The sequence below is a fragment of the Triturus cristatus genome, chromosome 9, assembly GCF_964204655.1.
Source record: "Triturus cristatus chromosome 9, aTriCri1.1, whole genome shotgun sequence".
Lineage (NCBI taxonomy): Eukaryota > Metazoa > Chordata > Amphibia > Caudata > Salamandridae > Triturus > Triturus cristatus.
This window is the reverse complement of record NC_140592.1, coordinates 768,684,170-768,702,895: the sequence shown is the minus strand read 5'-3', so window position 1 is coordinate 768,702,895 and position 18,726 is coordinate 768,684,170. Positions and strand designations below refer to the sequence as shown.

General features: G+C 39.8%; 1 protein-coding gene across 1 annotated transcript in view; it reads left to right on the top strand.

The window, feature by feature from the left end:
* Positions 1 to 18,726, top strand: part of ARID4A (AT-rich interaction domain 4A) — a 326,144-nt gene that overhangs the window by 1,020 nt on the left and 306,398 nt on the right. The window contains exons 2-8 of the mRNA XM_085626128.1: positions 4,551 to 4,606; positions 9,567 to 9,677; positions 10,844 to 10,909; positions 11,009 to 11,099; positions 13,734 to 13,813; positions 13,907 to 14,001; positions 15,718 to 15,859. Coding sequence (XP_085482254.1) covers positions 4,601 to 4,606; positions 9,567 to 9,677; positions 10,844 to 10,909; positions 11,009 to 11,099; positions 13,734 to 13,813; positions 13,907 to 14,001; positions 15,718 to 15,859 — 591 coding nt within the window. The 5' untranslated portion in view covers positions 4,551 to 4,600. The remainder of the gene's footprint in view (positions 1 to 4,550; positions 4,607 to 9,566; positions 9,678 to 10,843; positions 10,910 to 11,008; positions 11,100 to 13,733; positions 13,814 to 13,906; positions 14,002 to 15,717; positions 15,860 to 18,726) is intronic.

The window sequence follows — 18,726 nt, the reverse complement described above, 5'->3', positions numbered from 1 at the left end:
TGAACAGTGCCCAGAAACCGCCCGGCGACATTCGAAGTGTCGTTTATACGTCCCTAACCTCTTTTCGTTAATTCATGGTCATTATGGCTATCAACAAGCTTCTGCTGTTTCATTTCCCCCTTGCCATAGTGTATGGACGTAATGGCATTCCATCTACTGAGCCCTTTAAGAGTGCATCTAACAACCGCAGAAATGCATCTTATTGTATAACTGATGCTGGTTTCTAAACCTGTTCACAATAGTTTAGCAAACCATCCTACTCATGCACGTCTAAAGGTGACAACCTTCTCACGGGTTTCCTATAATTCTCCACCTCACAATTAACTTCCCCATTGATGTATCCAGTGTTTTTTTTTTTTTTACACTAACACCCATTCCCTCGCCCCCAGGCATGCACCTGTAAACCATTCAAGACCCTACAATGCCTCTGGCGTTCTCCCAAGTATCTTCATGTCTCACGTACTGGCTACTCTCCCTTTCGCCTCCATTTAATCAAATACTCTTGTCATATTTGTCCTTATAAAATTGAAAACTATCGCATTAACCCACGGCAAGCTATTCCGCCTGTGAACCTAATCCCTGCTTCTTCTTTACGGTCCATTGCCGTTCTCCTGGAAGAATGAAACCAGTGGGTGTCCTTCCACGCAAGTACTTCGTTTCTTCTTTTCCATATGCCACATAATATTTTCTTTAACCAACCTTGTAGTTCTCAGTCTGAAGCTTCATTTAATCTACTTCAGTGTCACATGAGGTTAAACGCACACCAAATTAATTTTATTTCCTTGATCTCTTCTGTTATGTAGGATCCTCATATTTAATCGTTTTGCTAACTCAACTGTGAAGAGATTGGTTTTTTAAAAATATTAATTGAAGCTGAATAGTTGGTTTTAACTCTATTGGTATGTTTTAGATGTCTAGATCCTAGTTTCACAGATTGATCTTTCCCTTTTTCTTCTCTTGGTTGCTGTTTCAGCAACATCAAGACAAGTAGTGTCGTGCTGGCCAACAGAAACCCTTTTTTTCCCCCCTTTTCTGTCACCTAGACAGACATGGTGGGGGTGACAGCCTTGTAGTCGACGTTAAAGGTCCTGAAGGTGAGGAGTGGCTATGAAGTTCTTCAGGTGGAGGTGGTGTCGTTTAGGCGTACATGCCCAATCTCCTGAGATGTATGGCTGCAAAGTACAAGAGACTCGTCAGTGGGGTTACCTTAGAATCCAAGATGCCTCCAAGCTAGGCATCGCCACACTCTAGATGCAAGACGACTTGGGTGCATGGCTCAGAGTTTTCTTATTCCCATGGCACTGTCACCAAATGTTGCATTTTGCAGCCAGCCCTCCTTCTGTCTTCACTGCAGGAGAAAAACTTTGTTCTTGATTACTCTATTTCTGGCTCAACAGTTTAAAGCACTTTGTCACACCTGTATGCACCAATAATTACCAGTCGTTACCAATTCTAGAACTGCGAGCTCCTTTGTTCTATTGCATAGTAAAATAACTAAATGTACTTGAACTACTGCATACGTTTTATATATCAGTTACACAGCCACTGGTGGGCTTTAAACATTAGATCTATAGCATAAGCAGAGCGTAAATGAGGCAGCATGCAGTTCAGTACCTTGCTGAGGACTGGATAATTTGTGGTTGCCATACTACATCACTCTTTCTGAAATGAAAACACAGAGCATAGTCAACACCATAAATTTGCACATGCACCAATTAGATTAATACAAATAACAATTTTGCTTGGCAGGTTACCACCAGGCTCCATACCGGGTTGTCATTGCACATGTAAAACTGACTGCTAAAGTTGATAACTTACAAATAATTGAAACACTTTTATTTTATTTATTTGAATTCCCCAGAAATAATCTGGTGCAAAAGCAACCAGATACCCAGCACAATTTACAAATAGTTTTTCTCCAGTCATTATAACGGCCAACCTTAGATTACATTTCTGATCTATGTGAAAGGCATTAGAATTTAAAGTCCTACTATAACCACCCTCAAGCAAGCGAAGGATGTTGCAACTTCTTTGCAGTCCCTTTCACGACCTTGCAGTCATTAACCACCTGTAGTATCTCTTGTTACATCTTCTGCTTTATATTCTGCAGATACCACAGCTGAACATACTTTTCATCGACGTCTCCTACCTCTGTCCTAAATAACAGTTGTCAATACCGTCAACCAAATTCATAATAAACACATCCACAACAAACTTCTTTTCTGACCAGGCATAATCTCCTTATGCTTGGTATAGTATAGTCGGCTAGCGCCCACTATCCTGAAATTGCTGGTCTCTTTGACCACAAACATCAGCCTGTTTTGAACCATTGCTTGACATGCACTTGCAGCCTATTTATTGTTAAACATCTGGTGCCTCCAAGGCTACAGGGTTTTGTTGACCAAGTAATTAAAAAGGGTATGTGGCATTACCATCATCCAGAAGGACGACTTCTTGTGGAGATCTATCTCTACTTTGTCCTCCAAAGCTTTTGAAAGCCATAACATTTCGATCACTCTTCCTTGCTAAAAACTACCTGCCTGTCCATCATCTAACATGCTCCCAAAATCATTGTTAACTTATCATATTACTTCTTGCAAATGCTGTCAGCTAAGGATATTTGTATGTGGTTCACTGTTTGATGTAGTCATAACTCTAAACCTCACAGCATGATGGTCTACTGTCCCTCTGCAATCTCCACCAACCCTGCTCACACCCCCACATGCTCACATATAGAAATTGATATGTGAGACCGTTGCCTCTTCCATTTGATATCCTTACCACTAAATCTCACCATTGAGACATCGCCCCTCTTAAAACAAAAATGAATATGTCCAAATAAAAAAAACACCTGACAAATTCTAAGCCCATCTTAATTTAAATCTTATTGTCCATTTCTGCTAACACCAGTGACACATTAAAGAAACACAGTAGCCAAGCAATGGTAGTGCCTCTTAAGTTAGTATGTGTAAAAGTCTGAGCCAACTTTAGTTTACTGGATCTCTTTTGCAGTGAAAGAAAATGTATTGGAACACACATGGCGGAACCCAAATCTATTGTTCTTAATATCAAACAAGATAAAATCAAACTTCGTCCACAAGCAAAATGGCATATCTTACAACTCTCCATAAGTCAATCAATAATTTTTCTTATAAAGTGTGACTAATCGCGTGTCAGGGTCTCATGACGCATGGGGAAAGGGGGGTGTAGGGAATTGCTGTTCAGTCGAATAGCTAGGTTTTCAGGTCCTTCATGAATTGTTCTGGCACATTCTCTCCAATAGAGCACCATCTTCTAACTAACAAATTATTGTATCGACTTACTTCCAAAGTTAATAACATTCTGCTTTTATGTTTTCAAATCTGCCTCCTGTGCCTTAATTCTGCCGCAAACAAAGGGGTGTCCCCAGACACTATAAAAATTGGACAGTTCATTGTCTTTGTGTGTGGGGGGGAAAAAAACCATGACCAGATCCTACTTTATTCGAAAGGTGTTGCATACTAGTTAAACGCCTTCATCACTAAGAAATGCCCACTTGCAGAACATCAATCTGACTTACACCCAGGATTCAACATTGAAAGTTCCTGAAAGGTTTTGATGATAATTAGATCATGTGGGATGATTCAAATTGAATTATCTGAGATTTTTCTTCATTTGATGTGTTATACGTAAAACACTTTTATGTGCTGGTGCCCTGTATATAAATATTAAATAATAGAAAGTGTCCACTAAACCACGTTCAGTCTTGCAAAACTCACTCGAGGCCCTTTCTGTTTTTCTTTTTACAAAATAATTACGCATCATGATGGAGTGATTTGCTGAGTCTAAAGGTCCTGATTCCCATTTTTTGTGTGTGAGTAGTCTATTGCAGAATCGCCTGTGACTTGCTCATCCACTTTTAAATGTAAAATGTAATTTAAGAAATTGAACTGGGGCCTCGAGAGCATACTTATCCGTAATACAAGTTTTTGGTCGGCCTTTGCAATTTAGAGCCAGCAAGGTTTTTTTAAAGTATGATTGATTTTTATTTTAAGATCAAATTGCTTTATGGTACTGTTCGACCATTGGTCAACCAGAAATAGCTGAAACAACATTTCTGAGCTCAGTCAGCAAATATCTAGTGCTTTTGTCCTGCCTGCACTTGACATCCATGCATTACCAACTGGACCTTTCTCCAGCTACTATATTGCATTTGCTAGTTCTGTCCTTAAGATTTTAGGGTCCTACAGTAATGAAAAGAAATGATGGATGATGCAAAGCCATCCTTTGCATTATAAAGTGGCTCATTGTACCGGAACATTTATTTTCTTTACCACCACGATGTAGAGCATCCTAATCTGTGAACCCAGACCTTTGATCAAAAGCCACATAGCTTTTCTCTGTGTTCCTTGCACTATTTTAAATTGTGCCCAGAACCTTGCAGTGCCTGATCTTCATGATTTGGGAATGTGGCAGAGACTAGCCGTCCAACGCCAGTTCTCTCTTAGCTCACATACATGCCGTGCATTTCAGTCCTTTCATCTGCTTTGTTGCATCATTTTGTTTTACAGTTGGTAACCAGATATCATTCGAGCTGGAATCCCTCAAATAACCTGTAAAGATGAAGGTAAGATGGCTGTTCATGAAATGCAGTACATGGTATAACTTTTTTATTATTGTCTAGGCATTTGGTTTTATTTTTTAACACAGCTGTTGGTTGTTCAGTGGGGTAAATCCAGCTGTTTGCACGAGTTGCTATCCTGATAGCAAAATGTAGCTTTGATAATGCTGTGGTCATTGTCGCCCATCTTATTTATGTTGGTGACACATTACCTGCATATTTTGATGATCCCTTGGGTTGATAAGAACCTAGCGTTCTGGCTATCCCCCTTTTTTAGCCTGGGTGATTGAAATCTTGTGACTTTGCTGTCGTCGTGAATATCTACACTGCTTAGCTTAGGTCTAGATAACTTACGAGGAACATAATCTCTGTTTGTGAAATAGCATTTGCAAAGTGTGAATTTTAGCGTTGTTTACATTTATTGTTAGATATGCACTTTTATTTGTATAGGTTAAAACTGCCGGCACAATGCCTTCACTGCTTTTTTTGTACTGCACAGCTGCTGAATTTTGTGTTTGTCAGTTTTAATAGATTTCTTGTTTTTTTGTGTTTGTTTTTTTTTCTTCTTTTTTTTTGTTTTTTTCCCCCATGCAAATGTATTCAGATGCTCAACTAAGCAAAGTTCATTTGATAGATTCCACACTCATGCTACATAAATCTCTAGCTGCGAACACTAGAAAAGTGTAGCTATTGTTTAAAAATTAAGTTTGGGTGGAACAAAACTATAGATTTTGTAAATTGGCACTTGTATAGTATGCAGTCTGCCATTAGTGTAGCATCACTTTTCAGTAGTTTGTGGTATAATTTTCCAAATGTTTTGTCAAGGAGCAGTCCGATGCTAACTTATTTAATTGGTTTGTATGTGGCATCTCAGGACTCCAAACATCCTACAAATGTTACTAGATCTGTAGGTCTAGTGACTTAAATAATCTACTCAACCTAATTATAATGCTCTTGACCCATAAACTGGTTTGAAATTATGTGATCCTGGGCAAGTATTTAAAATCACTGAGACGTCATTTTCTTCTTTATCACATATCGGAGCACCTTCAAATACGCGAGATCAGCATGTCTGCTGTACAGAAAACTCTTTTGTTTAATTTAATAGACTAAACTTTCGTTCCATATGTAATACAAATCATGCCACATAGGATACACATGACCGCTGACTTGTCTCAGTTCATTACCTGCATTGCCATCAGTGCGGTGGCAGGAATGTTTCTCAAATCATGTTTTTAAACGGTCACTTTTAATAAATACATAACTAAAGCATAAAATAGCGGCACACTGTCATTTGCAATCAGCAGATTTTACATTGAAATGGCCACAGAATTTCCAACTGAAATGTGGTTTTAAAACTATATAGTGTACAATGATGTCTGTTTAGGGTTAGTCTTAATGTGTGCGTTTGTGAGGTGGAGTGCAGTATATCCTGCCTTATAGTAGTATTGCGAACACAATGACACCCTACTAGTGGAGGGCGTGTATGCTGTGGCTTTCTTTTTGATATGTTCTGCACAAGGTTGTGTTAATGTTGAACGCTAATATATGCCCGAATAGTCATTATTTAGGTTACATTTGGGTTTCTGAGTGTTAATACAATGTTGTAAGAGTTGCTCACATTTCTGGAGCATTTCTTGAAACAATAGTCGTAGTCTGAATGATCAAAGGAGAAAATAGCAAGTATTACATATTGAGGTTTGACTTTGAACCTTATACACAGCAAACAACCCCCAACATATGGGAGTAAGCTGTTGGGCAGGGGATGCATTCGTAAGTTATCAGCATTTGTATAGCATCGTCAACCATTGACATGGCACCGGAATACTTTCTTAATCTAAGTCCCCTTTTCATATTGTTGGAAAGCTGGCGTTTGTAGAGACGTTGAATTGCATGTGCAGGTCTATCTAATTGCAGAAGTTAGTCCTGTCCGGGATTAAAATTAACTTTAAGAGTAGTCTGCTTGAAGCATAATCAGCCCAAGAGGGATGTGTATGGTGCTTGTACTCCAATAATATCTAGCTGGATCTCCCTGACCAAAATGTACCTTTTGGTGCTCAGAAGCTGAAGAGTAGATTGTAGGAGATACAGCCCGAACTATACACCCCCCCCCCCGCCTTCATTTATCAAAATGCGCAGACATCTGGTAGTGCAATGGAGGGTTCAAGGAGCAATGGTCCTCAGGATGGTGAAGTCCCTGCGCTGGTACTCATGTAACCACTTGGCCTGGGCTTTTCTGCCTGAGTGCAGGTTGTCTAACTGGCTGTTGCAGTGGAGCCTGTATGCACTTTTCCCAACAAGGTCACTGGCTTGCCTTTGAGGGGGTTTCTGGGGTTTCTGGATTTTTGGAAGGGGGCAAGACACTAACTTCCTGCTGTTTCCTCGTAAGAATGAACAATCTTTTACTGCTTGTGGATATTAAATGATCGATTGACTCCAGCGATGAGTGATATGTTTTTGGGGGTGGACAGTAGAGTAGAAATTCTCAGAGCAGGGGATGAATATTTTAATACATGCACTTGGTTGCTTGAAAGGCTGAATGCAAGTGAATCGGTGAAGTGATTAGGGTATGGTAAGGAGAGAAAAAATATGGGTAGAAGGGACTGGTAGAGAGCAGATAGAAACAGTTCACTTTTGAAAGTAACACCCTTAAATGATCGGAAAGGTGCACTTCGTAATTCAAATCCACACTCTGTGATCTTTGTGTAGGCATTAATGCTAGTCTCCTCTAATATTGAACATCTTTGTTCTCCACAAAATTTTCTCACTTCAGAGCATACCATAATTTTATAAGTTTGCCACTCCACCTCATCTCCCAACCAACATAGCTGCAACACTGCCGATTTAATCTCCTTATGCAGTAACGTTTGCTTACATTCCATGGCTGCTATAATTGGGTATATTTAATCCTTTGTCTCTTTTTAAAAAATGTTTTTTTTTTTTTTAACAGCATCGGTACGTTCCCATTTCAGGAGTCACAGCCGGTTTCATGGAACACACAGATATTCTGATTATGCTATAGCATTGAATTCTGCTCGCCAGGGGATATGAGAATTATTTTAATTTATTTCGTTATTAGCACAAATCTCAATTTATACAATTGAAGACCAGCTCTTACATTGTCTGTGTGGTCTTGTTCTTTTAGATTACACTTTTCAGTGCTTTGTCTGACTTTGGGTCAGCATCTGCTTATTGTGATAAAAATAATTCAACAGTTTAAGAATCTTTTCCGTCCCCAGTCCACCCGTTCCCCAACTAAAATATAATAAGAATTCACTGTATGAAAATAACAATGCTGCACCTGCTGATTGTACACCTTTTCTCTCACAACTCTTAACCCCCCCCCCCCCCCCTAAAATCCAAACTCCTTGGTTGTGTGGTATACTTCGGAGCCCAAAAATTCCTTTAGTGACCAGTAACCTCATGTAGTTATGAAAACATTTGGTAATCCTTTACATCCGTGCTATTAGTACTTTCAAATCCTCTTACGACCAAATTAAGATCGGAAGTGCTTAAACAAGCACGAAACGCCACATGAAATATTTCAAACTTAATGTACTATTCCCCCCGTGTAAGATGACTGTAACAATATCATCGTCTAATTTATATTTGCATTCATTTTCTTCTTGGCACTTGGGTCATCTTGTCTTCTGACTTTTTCCCTGAAGAATAATGCTCAATTCCAAGGTTTACCTTGAATCAGTCTGTGATGCTTGCCAACTTGTGGCAGCTGTAAAGCCTGCCTGTTGTTAATGTGCCACCGATCTGTGTCTTTGTTCTCAATTTGAAGTTACACTTGTGCTTGATGCCAGAAATAAACACTTTGTCAGTGTCCCCTCCCCTGTTGCAGGACTGTGAAACCCCATTACTTAGAAATCAGCAAAAACCCATATGACAATGATCCAATCAATAAGTTACCACATCTAATTTCCTGAAAAGGAATGTGACCCTACAACTACAGCACCATCTTGATTGATCCCATTTGCTGCATCTGCTAGTTTATCTTTCACCTACACCATGTCACAGAGACAGAAGTTGACATTTTGATAAATTCAGTAGAATCACGGATGGCTGTCATTTGCATACTGGACCTCATGATGCGTATTGTAACGATTCTTAGAGACTAGAATACCATAGCTAGTCGGGCAAAAATTAAACCTGTATCTGGTCAGTCCATTTAAAGAGTGAATTCCTATTTTTATTCCTTTCGCTTTATTCCATTTTTATCCTTATTTACTCCTTGTATTTAAACTTCCTTAGTAACTAGTGCTGACTTGGTCAGCCGTTCACATCCATATGATTCTACCTTCACCAGAATCTTTGACAAGATTTTAATTTGTGGTATAAAGGTAAAGAAACAGAGTAAATCCTCACTGTATCTCCAATCTCTGCTGATGGAGAGTCAGTCCTGAGTTCATAAGGGCAATTCAAGTTTTAAATGCCTTATTTGCCCTATTGCTGTAATACTGATTTCACTTTATCCAGGCCCGTATGGGTACATGTAATTTGGGGAAAGCTGAAAAGATAGCTAATGATAATCGGACGCATTTGGTGATTGATCCTTCTGAGCTATGTCTCCTTGAGATCAAAGTTATGATAATCTGGCTTCTGTAAAGAATAGTTTGCTCACCCATGGTTGCTTGACTTGAACAGTAAGGATTTCCTCAGACAGTGTGTGTGGTAGGTTAAGATATGTAGTCTCAAAGAACTCTTCCTTAAATTAGCACTGCTAAGTTGTGACAGTCTTAAAACATTCTCACCACTTCCTGATGCTGTAGTCCATTGATTCTCTTGAGTTTAAAGGCTTCTGCAGTAAAATGGATGTCTTGTGGAGCTTTTACTGCCAAATATGTCGTGTTGGGAATTGTAGTTTGGAAAGTGTGGCAAAAACCAAGTGGGAATGAGTGCTACATTGTGCTACGTGACTGTTTTAATCTTGAATAACTTTTCTGTCTTTAATAACTAGGCAGCAGATGAGCCTGCCTATCTAACTGTGGGGACGGATGTTAGTGCCAAATACCGAGGTGCCTTCTGTGAGGCAAAGATAAAGACCGTGAAGCGACTGGTGAAACTGAAGGTATAGTTAAGACCCTGTATTTAGCATTAGTCACAGTTCTTGTGTTTTGCTTATTGTTAATGTCATGTTAATGTTTTGCTGTAAAAACATATAATTCCGAATACTTCTCCCTTAAGAACTGTTTCTGGCTTACCCAAATTATATTTCTGCCTGTATATCATGTCCCATTGGTTTGGTAATGTTTCTCACACTCAAGGTGCCACTGATGTTAAGTCAAAGCAATTTACCAAAAGATAGATTATGATGAGTTTTTGAGCCTTTGCTTTTTCTTCTTTAAATTCCCCATACCAAAACGGTGTCTTGTATTAATCTTGTTGGTTTTGGTTCAGGGTTGTTGTGCAGAATACGAATAATTGCAACTATGTATGTACCCAGTGTCTGTTAGACAATATTGATACTTGTGCTCCTCCATGCCACAACTGTTTGTGCTAAATTTCGGGTAAACTTTAAAAAAAAAACATGGAGGCTCTTGGCTACGTGTTGTTCTTTCTATATAACCACAAGTCAAAATCTCTAAAAATGTCCTCTTTCACATCATAGAGCTATGTAACTTATTGCAACTACATTTCGATGCATTCAGATTGGAGCAGTAGTCCTTCTAGACTGAACCCTGAGGATGCCTTGTATGTGGAGGATCGCCCAAAACAAGTGGTACACCTCCAAAAGTTCAAAATATGGGAGTCCAGCTCTGAAAAGTAGGGCTCCTATTTCATCTGCAAGAGGAACTCTGCACTGGCCCTCCTTGGAGACGAGTGACTCTTTCCCCATCATAATTAACAAAATGAGACCTTACTTCCCCATCGAGAACACTAATGCTCTGAGGGCGGTAACTTCCTAAGCCAAATCAAATGTAAAATAACCACTGTGGGAGAACATAGACTCTGATATCTTGGAGCTGCTAGTGTAACAGTCTACAAGACTCCCTAAGTGAGAACCCTGACTTAGTAAAATTTAAGGTATAACTTGGGAACAACACCTTGTAACCTTTCCTCTGATAAGCAGTTAATGACCAACACTTATACACAATCTGGTTTTAGGACGTCACTTAATGTACTTCATATTATTTTGTATTTTCTGCAAATTAGAAGGGGAACTTTATCGATCTTTCTTACTTCTTTTGATTTAATAACTTGTCTTACATTTTTGGTTGTAAATCAAATTTTCAGGTAATTCTCAAAGAGGATAGTTCTACACTCCTAGTGCAAGATGATCAAGTGAAAGGGCCTTTACGAGTATGTATAATATATATATATTTTTTTCTAATGCATGGCATTGTTACATTTTACGTTGTTATCAATTTGTGTACTTATTGGGCTATTGTTGAATTTTAGGTGGGTGCAACAGTTGAAATGAAGTCCTCTGAAGGATTGGTCCAGGAAGCTGTTGTCAGTAAATTGACAGATGCTAGTTGGTATACTGTTGGTGAGTTGGAATTTTAAGCCACGACAATGGTCTGATTGTAAAGTGTGTTAGCAAAATGTACAGCAACGAGAAAATGTGATAATATGAATGACTGGAGAGCAAGAGAATGTCCTCACCGTACCCAATAAATATTTAGAAAGGGAAGTTGAATTGACTCTTACGATTTGTGTTTACTTGCATCATTCTAGGTAATGTGGGAATCTGATTAACAGGGATGGGCATAGGTGGGTGCTTTCTCCTGAGCTTAACTTGAAATAGAGGAGCTCAAACAGTATCTAAATCCAGGAGGCTGATCAAAGGCTTTAAACTAGTATTTACGTTCCAATGGACTCGTATAACTGGTGGAAGAGATGCAGAACACAGGAATTGACCAGCACAGCTGCATTGCAGTTTAAAAACTCAGAAAATCTTAATAAGGGAAGAAATAATCAAGCCCTTGATTTGTATAGAACTTTGGCCCAGGTTCAGTTCAATGATATCAGCTTGGCTAAACTGTGTTGTAAAGAGTAAGAGTTAGAAAAGATCAGCATGGGATAGAGCAGTGCTAAAGACATCGAAATGCGCTTATTTGCATGAGCAGTTGCTTTCTGCAAAGTTGCACATTCTAATTATGGAGTACTTTTTCGGCGTGCTTCAGGCTGTGGCTTCTGGATGTGGAGGTTTCATGTCTTGCAAGTAATCGCAAAGACATTTCAGGAGAGGGCCAGACATTAATTCACTTAGTATTCATTGCATAGTTTCATTTGACACAGTGCTTGTTATCTGGCTGAAGAAATTGTAGCAGTAAACACTTTTTCGTTCCAACAAATGCCACAGTGTGTTTTTGTTTGTTTTTTGTTCTTTACAATCCTTGAAGTCCACCTACATTAATCGTTTGCACTACCATAGTATAGTCGAGTTCTCAAGGGGAATAACCTGAATACCCAGTTGAAGTAGTGTAGTTTTGATGTCCTGGGACCGTGGTCTTCAAACTTTTTAACGCCGCCTCCCCCCAGTATTTAAAAAAAAAAAAAAAAATCATTGGGGCCCCCTCTAGAAGTTTTCACAATTATTCTATTACATTTGCAATGTTTAAATGGGTCTAGACTTAATCATTACATTTATGTTAAACCTTTTAAAACTGCAATGAAATACATGATAGTATGTTTGGCAATTCTGGTTAGCTAGGAATTACTAATTTGTAAAATTATCCACAGTCTGATTATCCGAATCGGGGGGCAGGTACGTTGAAGAATATTTGCCTTTTGACACATACTCCCAGGCAGATCTAAATGACTGTTAGTAATAGCCCAGTACAGAGTGGCTTACTGCTGATCATTTATTTTCAGCTTAAAACAAAGAACTGCTATGAGCGTGATGCTTTTAACCAGAGCCTGGTACCCCCCTGAGGGTGCCCATCCCCAGTTTGAAGACCCCTGGCATAGGCACACCGTTTGTAAAAGAGTCAAATCCCCCCCCTCTCCCCCAGTATGCAGTGGTTGCCCTCTCTGAAGCCAAGAATTACCTCAATTAAACAAGCACCTTCATTTTGCATTTGGTGTCCCCATATGCCAGAAATGATTACACTATGTGAGGGCCTGCTTTTTGCCCAAGTTACCCTCCTGTGTGCCAAGATTTACCTACAACTTGCCAGCGATAGCATGTTACATTGGGTGCCCACATAAGACGAGAATTATCCTGAGTATGCAATGGCCAGTGACGTTCGCAAACACATCGTAATCGCACTATCTCTCCCAGTAAGACTCCCTCCCTCTTTCTTTCATGCTCTCACCCTCACTAACTCTCAAGCACTCACACACTCTCACTCAAATTTCCTTTCACTCTCTGCTCTTCACACTGAAGCGGCCTCTCCCAACTGCTGGTGTACAGGTGGCGTTAGTTTGAACTCCTGGTGTTCAGTCACTCTGCTTTAATAATTACAGTCCAGTATGTCCATCCATACCACTTGCCCTGGTGCATTTTCACCTGCTGCAGCATTGATAGCTATGGCCCTGACTCACTTCTGTTATCTCCCCTGCCCTCCTGTTATCAAGAGCCTGGAGAGGCTTAGAGCTGACCTGCTCACTGGCATGTTCACAAAAACACTAAAGGAGTGTTTTCATGAACACTATTAATTTAAATAATTAAGTGTGGCCAGAGGTTCGGGGTTTTGTGTGGCGGCTCACAGATGTCCGGTCTATGCCCTGATGCCTCTGACAGACTGACACTGTTACCTGCAACTGGCTAGATTAGCTGGTCTGCTACTGTTAATAGTTTGCAGACCATTTGTAAAATGGTAGGCAATTGTTGTGTTGTGGGCTGTTGTAAGGAGGTGACCTTGATGCATGCAGCTTTCAACGTTGTTTAAACACCTCATTAATAAACATTACATGACTCTACAGCTAAGACGTGATTTTAAGATTTACTTAATCTGAATAATAAACCTGAAACATCTTCCAGCTTTCTAGATAATGTCATGCAATGCATATAATACTTAAAACCAATATTGTAATGTCTATAATATTTTACACATTTTTAGTAGACTTTTTTTTTTTCTTTTCAAAGCGTTCATCTTACTCTGAGTGGAGGGGCTTCTTAATCTTTGACGTCAATAGCAATACAGTAGTGTGTTAAACCCTTTTATTATTCTTATAGTATTTGATGATGGAGATGAGAGGACGTTAAGGCGGACTTCACTGTGTTTGAAGGGAGAGAGGCATTTTGCTGAAAGTGAGGTAATCCAGGCATTTCCTGCACTAAATCGTCAATTGAAAGTTGTATGCAGTAGCACAAAAGTCATCCTTGCTCTTTTTTCATCTTTCTGATAGACTCTTGACCAACTGCCCCTAACCAATCCAGAGCATTTTGGCACACCGGTGATTGGGAAGAAATCCAACAGAGGAAGGAGATCATCCCTTCCCATGTAAGTGTTTATAACATGTTGCACTAGCTTTAGAGTTCTTTTTTTTTTTTTTATTATTTTTTTATTTAATGTTTTGAACATGTTACGGTCTAAGCATCCAATGTGTTGGGTGTTTGGTGTGGGTTTTTATTTTATTTTCTCTGACTTATACACCTAGTTTGGTACAAGTTTTGTTACAGAAATGTCCCTTGCTAGTCAGGTGACCTTGTGCATTTAAATTAAGTGGGATGGGTGGGCCTCATTGAGTACCATTCCATCACTAGCATAATATCTACAAGATCTTCTTCTACAGGAGCCTTCACATAAAAATATCATCCAGTCCTCACTGATCGACTTAACCTCTATCCTCCACAAGGGACCCCAAAAATATGCAGAATCTTTGGCCACTTGAAAACTTTGAAAGTCATTTTTTTAAAGCTATTGAGCTAAAATCTTAATCTACCTCAATGATTTAATTATAATAGTTTTTTCCAGTCGTTCCATTGGCATTTCAGTGTGCATCCTAGACACACTTTTGAAGCACATGTGTTATACTGATGCAGGCACGCTTGTCATCTATAAATTTCCCCCCTAATCTTCATAAAGTGGGCATGCCTGTATAATGGGAACGCCTTTGAGAATAGTTAGTAGGGAGCGTTGCAATCCTTTTCAAATTTTATGAGTGTATCCTCATTGAGCTAGGGCTTGTGTGTGTGTGTGTGTGTGTGTGTGCGTGTATGTGTGTGTGTTAAAGAAAAAAAAAAAAAAAAACCTCCAAGGCAATATTGGGCACATCCTCCTATGTGAGCTTCCAAAAAAAGGCAGTGAATTCCATCTCTGCTTCCTCAAACTGAGAAAAGAATGGGTCTCCCTGTTTAGCGATTCATCGTAAATAAGCCTGACTGTCTTAAAGAGCAATTCTAGCATGGTGGGATGAAATTGCAGCCCTCATACAAATGAATTTTAAGAATAATATTAAAGACGCATTAGCAAGTTACAGTTGCATGAAGGCAGATTTTCTTAACTTGCATACAATAGGATTTTTTCCTTGTCCGTACTAGCATGTCATTCAGTTTGAAACAAACATTTCTTTGGGTTCCAAAAGTTCTGTTCTAAATGAGAACAAACCTGCTCTTTTTTTGGTTTTTACAAAGGAAGGTGACCCATTCAGGAAACTCAGCAGGGCCTGTATTACATTAGGTGCCCAGGGACAGAGCCGGCTTAGTAGTAGTATAAAAAGGACTGTACTTGTGCAATCCCTCCCCAACCATAATACGTATGGCAATGGTGCTTCATTCGCACCGGCATGATCACAAGGGGCTTTTACTGATTTGCATTGACCATACTTTGCCTTTGAACTGCAATATGGCATGGATAAAAAGGCAAAGAACCAGCTGGGAGGCACACAAACGTTGTCATATAGAGGTGGCACACAGTTGGCCCCTGATTTCCCCCCAACTTCCTAGGGCACCCATATGGAAGGTGCTTGGTGGTTAAATTGACCCACCCCCTAGAGGCAAGTGCAGTAAAGCAGGTGGATACCTTTTTCCCCCTTGTAAATACAGACCAATCTGATACCTGTGAAAGACTGAGGTGTGTGCTATTATTTAACGGGCACACTGTCCTTGTCAGCAACTAATTACAGGTACTCTACTGCACAAGCCATCTGTTTTGAATATTAGATAGGTTGAGACTATGGGTCTCATTCTTATGGATGTTTCCTGTATTCCCTAACAGGACAGAAGATGAGAAAGAGGAAGAAAGCAGTGAAGATGAGGATGAAGATCAGAGACGTCTTAACGATGAGCTACTAGGCAAAATTGTGAGCGTGATGTACAACAGTGAACATACTGAAAATCCAGACTGGTATCCAGCCTTGGTAAGTAGGAATGCTTCTTGTCCTTGCCTAAAACTATATTTCCTCGATTTCATCCTATCTGGATATGGATGTTCAGATTCTGTCTTGAGTGTGAGTTACATTGATGGCAGTCTTACATATGGTTTCTCGCCTACGGCACAAAGCTAATAATCCCAACTGGTTGAGACTTTTTTTTTTTTTAAACTATGGTTGTCATTATTATTATTTACTTTTTTCCTTCCATTTAACTAAACAAAACAATTCTGTTCCTCATTACAGCTTTTCGCCTTGCAGTGAGGGAAAAGGGGAAAAAAAGGACGTCACACTGCTAATCCTAATTAGGGTAGACCATGTAATGCCCTTCCTTCAACGTCTCCTTCTCTGTCTGAACAAGCTTTCCATCAACTGAGGAAACGGGGGGGCTTTGTTGACGGAAAGCTGATGGTTCGCTAAATAGGGTAGACAGGCTCACATTTGAGCAGATAGAGTACTCCTTTGCAAATGGCAAACTATAAATCACCCCAATGTCTGAAATTTAATCAGCTGTGATTATGCCTTGTTACAGCTGCATAATGTTTAGACTTAAAACATGATCTGGACCCATTTATATATTTGCGTGGAGAGTAGGGGCTGAATGCCATGTTGCCATTTAAGTCTGCAGCAAGCTCCAACAATATGTAGAGCTGCATATACATGTGCAGTTAAGTCTTTTAATAACTGCCATAGAAGAAGCTAAAAACTTAATTTCTACAACATACAGCTAGATGGTGATAAAAATCATGGGTGCTAATCGTTTAATTTTATATATAAAAAGTATTTTAAAAAAATATTGCTGTAGTCTGCGTTATACTTTTTCAGTTAAGCTCTCTCACTGGTGTATGTTACGCTGGTCTTTTCACTAAGCACCAGTAATTTTGTTACTTCACTCTTCCCTTTAGTCCAATAAAGGTATGTAATGGCCTGCAAACTTCTGACCATCCGAAGACAATAGTCTTCCTGGGTTCAGCTCCACTTCTGTTTGACAACTGACAAAATTGAATGTTCCTGAAAGGCTCTCAAACAAAGCCAAAAAAAAAGTGGCTACTTTTCTCCGTTATGACTTTGGCATCTGCTGAAAGGGGAAACCTGTTACTTGCCAGCATCTCATCCTGAGAGTTTTTATCCTGCTTTTTCTTTTCCTGAGAAATGGCTTTCAAAAGGGTTTTGCCTTGGTGGATGTTTGTAGCTGGTGGAGGGCACACAGGCAACCAGCAGGTTTTTTTCTGTGAGGAGATGTGACTCATGTCTGGAGTGGGTGCAGTTCACTTTGTTCTTGAAGGAGTGGGCTTCGGATTAAGCTTGCAAGCTTCGATAAGGGTGTCTCTTGGAATTTTATAAAGGAGAATATTCTATGGTGACTGCTAAAAACGCTGGGTTCATCACACACTCATCGAACATTGCTGTTGGAGAAATCATGCCTGCCATGCCGTTTGAATCTCTGATTCTAAAGACCACTATCTGGACACAGGTTCTGACATGAGGGCAGGGAAATCAAGGTCCAACTAGTTTGATATGGTCCTGGTGTTCATTCATTACACAGAATGTTGTGACGGTGGCAGTTTTTACTCCAATAGGGAGAAAATACTTTGAACAAACGGAGTTTGGGGGACCATTCCCCTCCCTACAGGTAGCTGAACCAGGGGATGTACAGGTTATCATGACTGTGGTGGTTCAAGTGGACAACACGATTCACTCTTGTTGTGAAACATGTATTACACGGTTGTCCCGCCCAAGAATGTTTGCCATGGAACCCAGAGTCTGTGACTTCTAACATAGAGGTTATGCAGTCTCCTTGCAAGTACAGAGATAAAAATATGTGCTCCTGATTTAATCACTCTGCCACCCTCAATTAGATTACAAATCCCTTGAAATGCCCCCGTTCACCAGAGCTAAGCTGTCTTGAGGAATAGCTCTGTAGAACGTGGAGTATCTCCAGTGAACTTGAGTTATTGTGTTCACTTGAAGAAACCACGGTAAAAGGCAGCAAAGACTCAGGCCTGAGGCAAACCATTTCCAAATCGCAGGGGTGACTTTTGTTTCAGCATACCCTAATCCCCGATCAATTGAACAAAGCCCTTTGTATGTGGCATGTGATGCTCTTGAGAGAGATTGTGAAGTTTTAATTTATGCGTATATATTTTGGGGAATATTGTGGAAGGTTGAATGATGATGATTAAGGCCTGCAGGGTTGATTATTCCATTTGTCTATTGAGAGAATTTTTGCCAGTCTGGGCTTGTTAGTTGGGTACCCTCTCAACACTCCTCTCTACCTTCCTAGCCACGTGTTCAGTACTTCAGACTTTTGCTTCGTCTGCCCACCTGTCCTCTATAAACTAGCATGCACTGAAATACTTCTCTAATAATACATTGAGAAGTTACAAGAAAACTATCTTCTCTTGACACTCCACATTCTTCAGTGTAGCTTCTGTGAACCATGACCACATCTGTCTATGTGTGCTTCTTAATTTCACAGCAGACCTCCCAGTTTGATTGCCTCCTTTCTGAAAACACACACACTAGTTCAGTCTCAGAAGCTTCTTTGAAAAGACTGCTTATCATGCGGCACGGTGCCACTGAGATCATTATTCGATTTCCCGGCCTATTCAACATATACAAGATTCTGGTAATTAGTCTTACTGCTCCTTGCATCCTACCTGCACAAGATGCTGATATCCTTGATGCCACCACCTCTGTCCATGTGTCCTACCACTAGGTCCTGACCTTTCCCACTTTAAGTTGACAGTAGTGCGCCAAAGCTTTTCTATTACCTATGCCAGGACAATAAATCAATATATTGCATTGTTAATTTCCATTGTTGATGTTGATATACAACATATCATGAGTGAAGT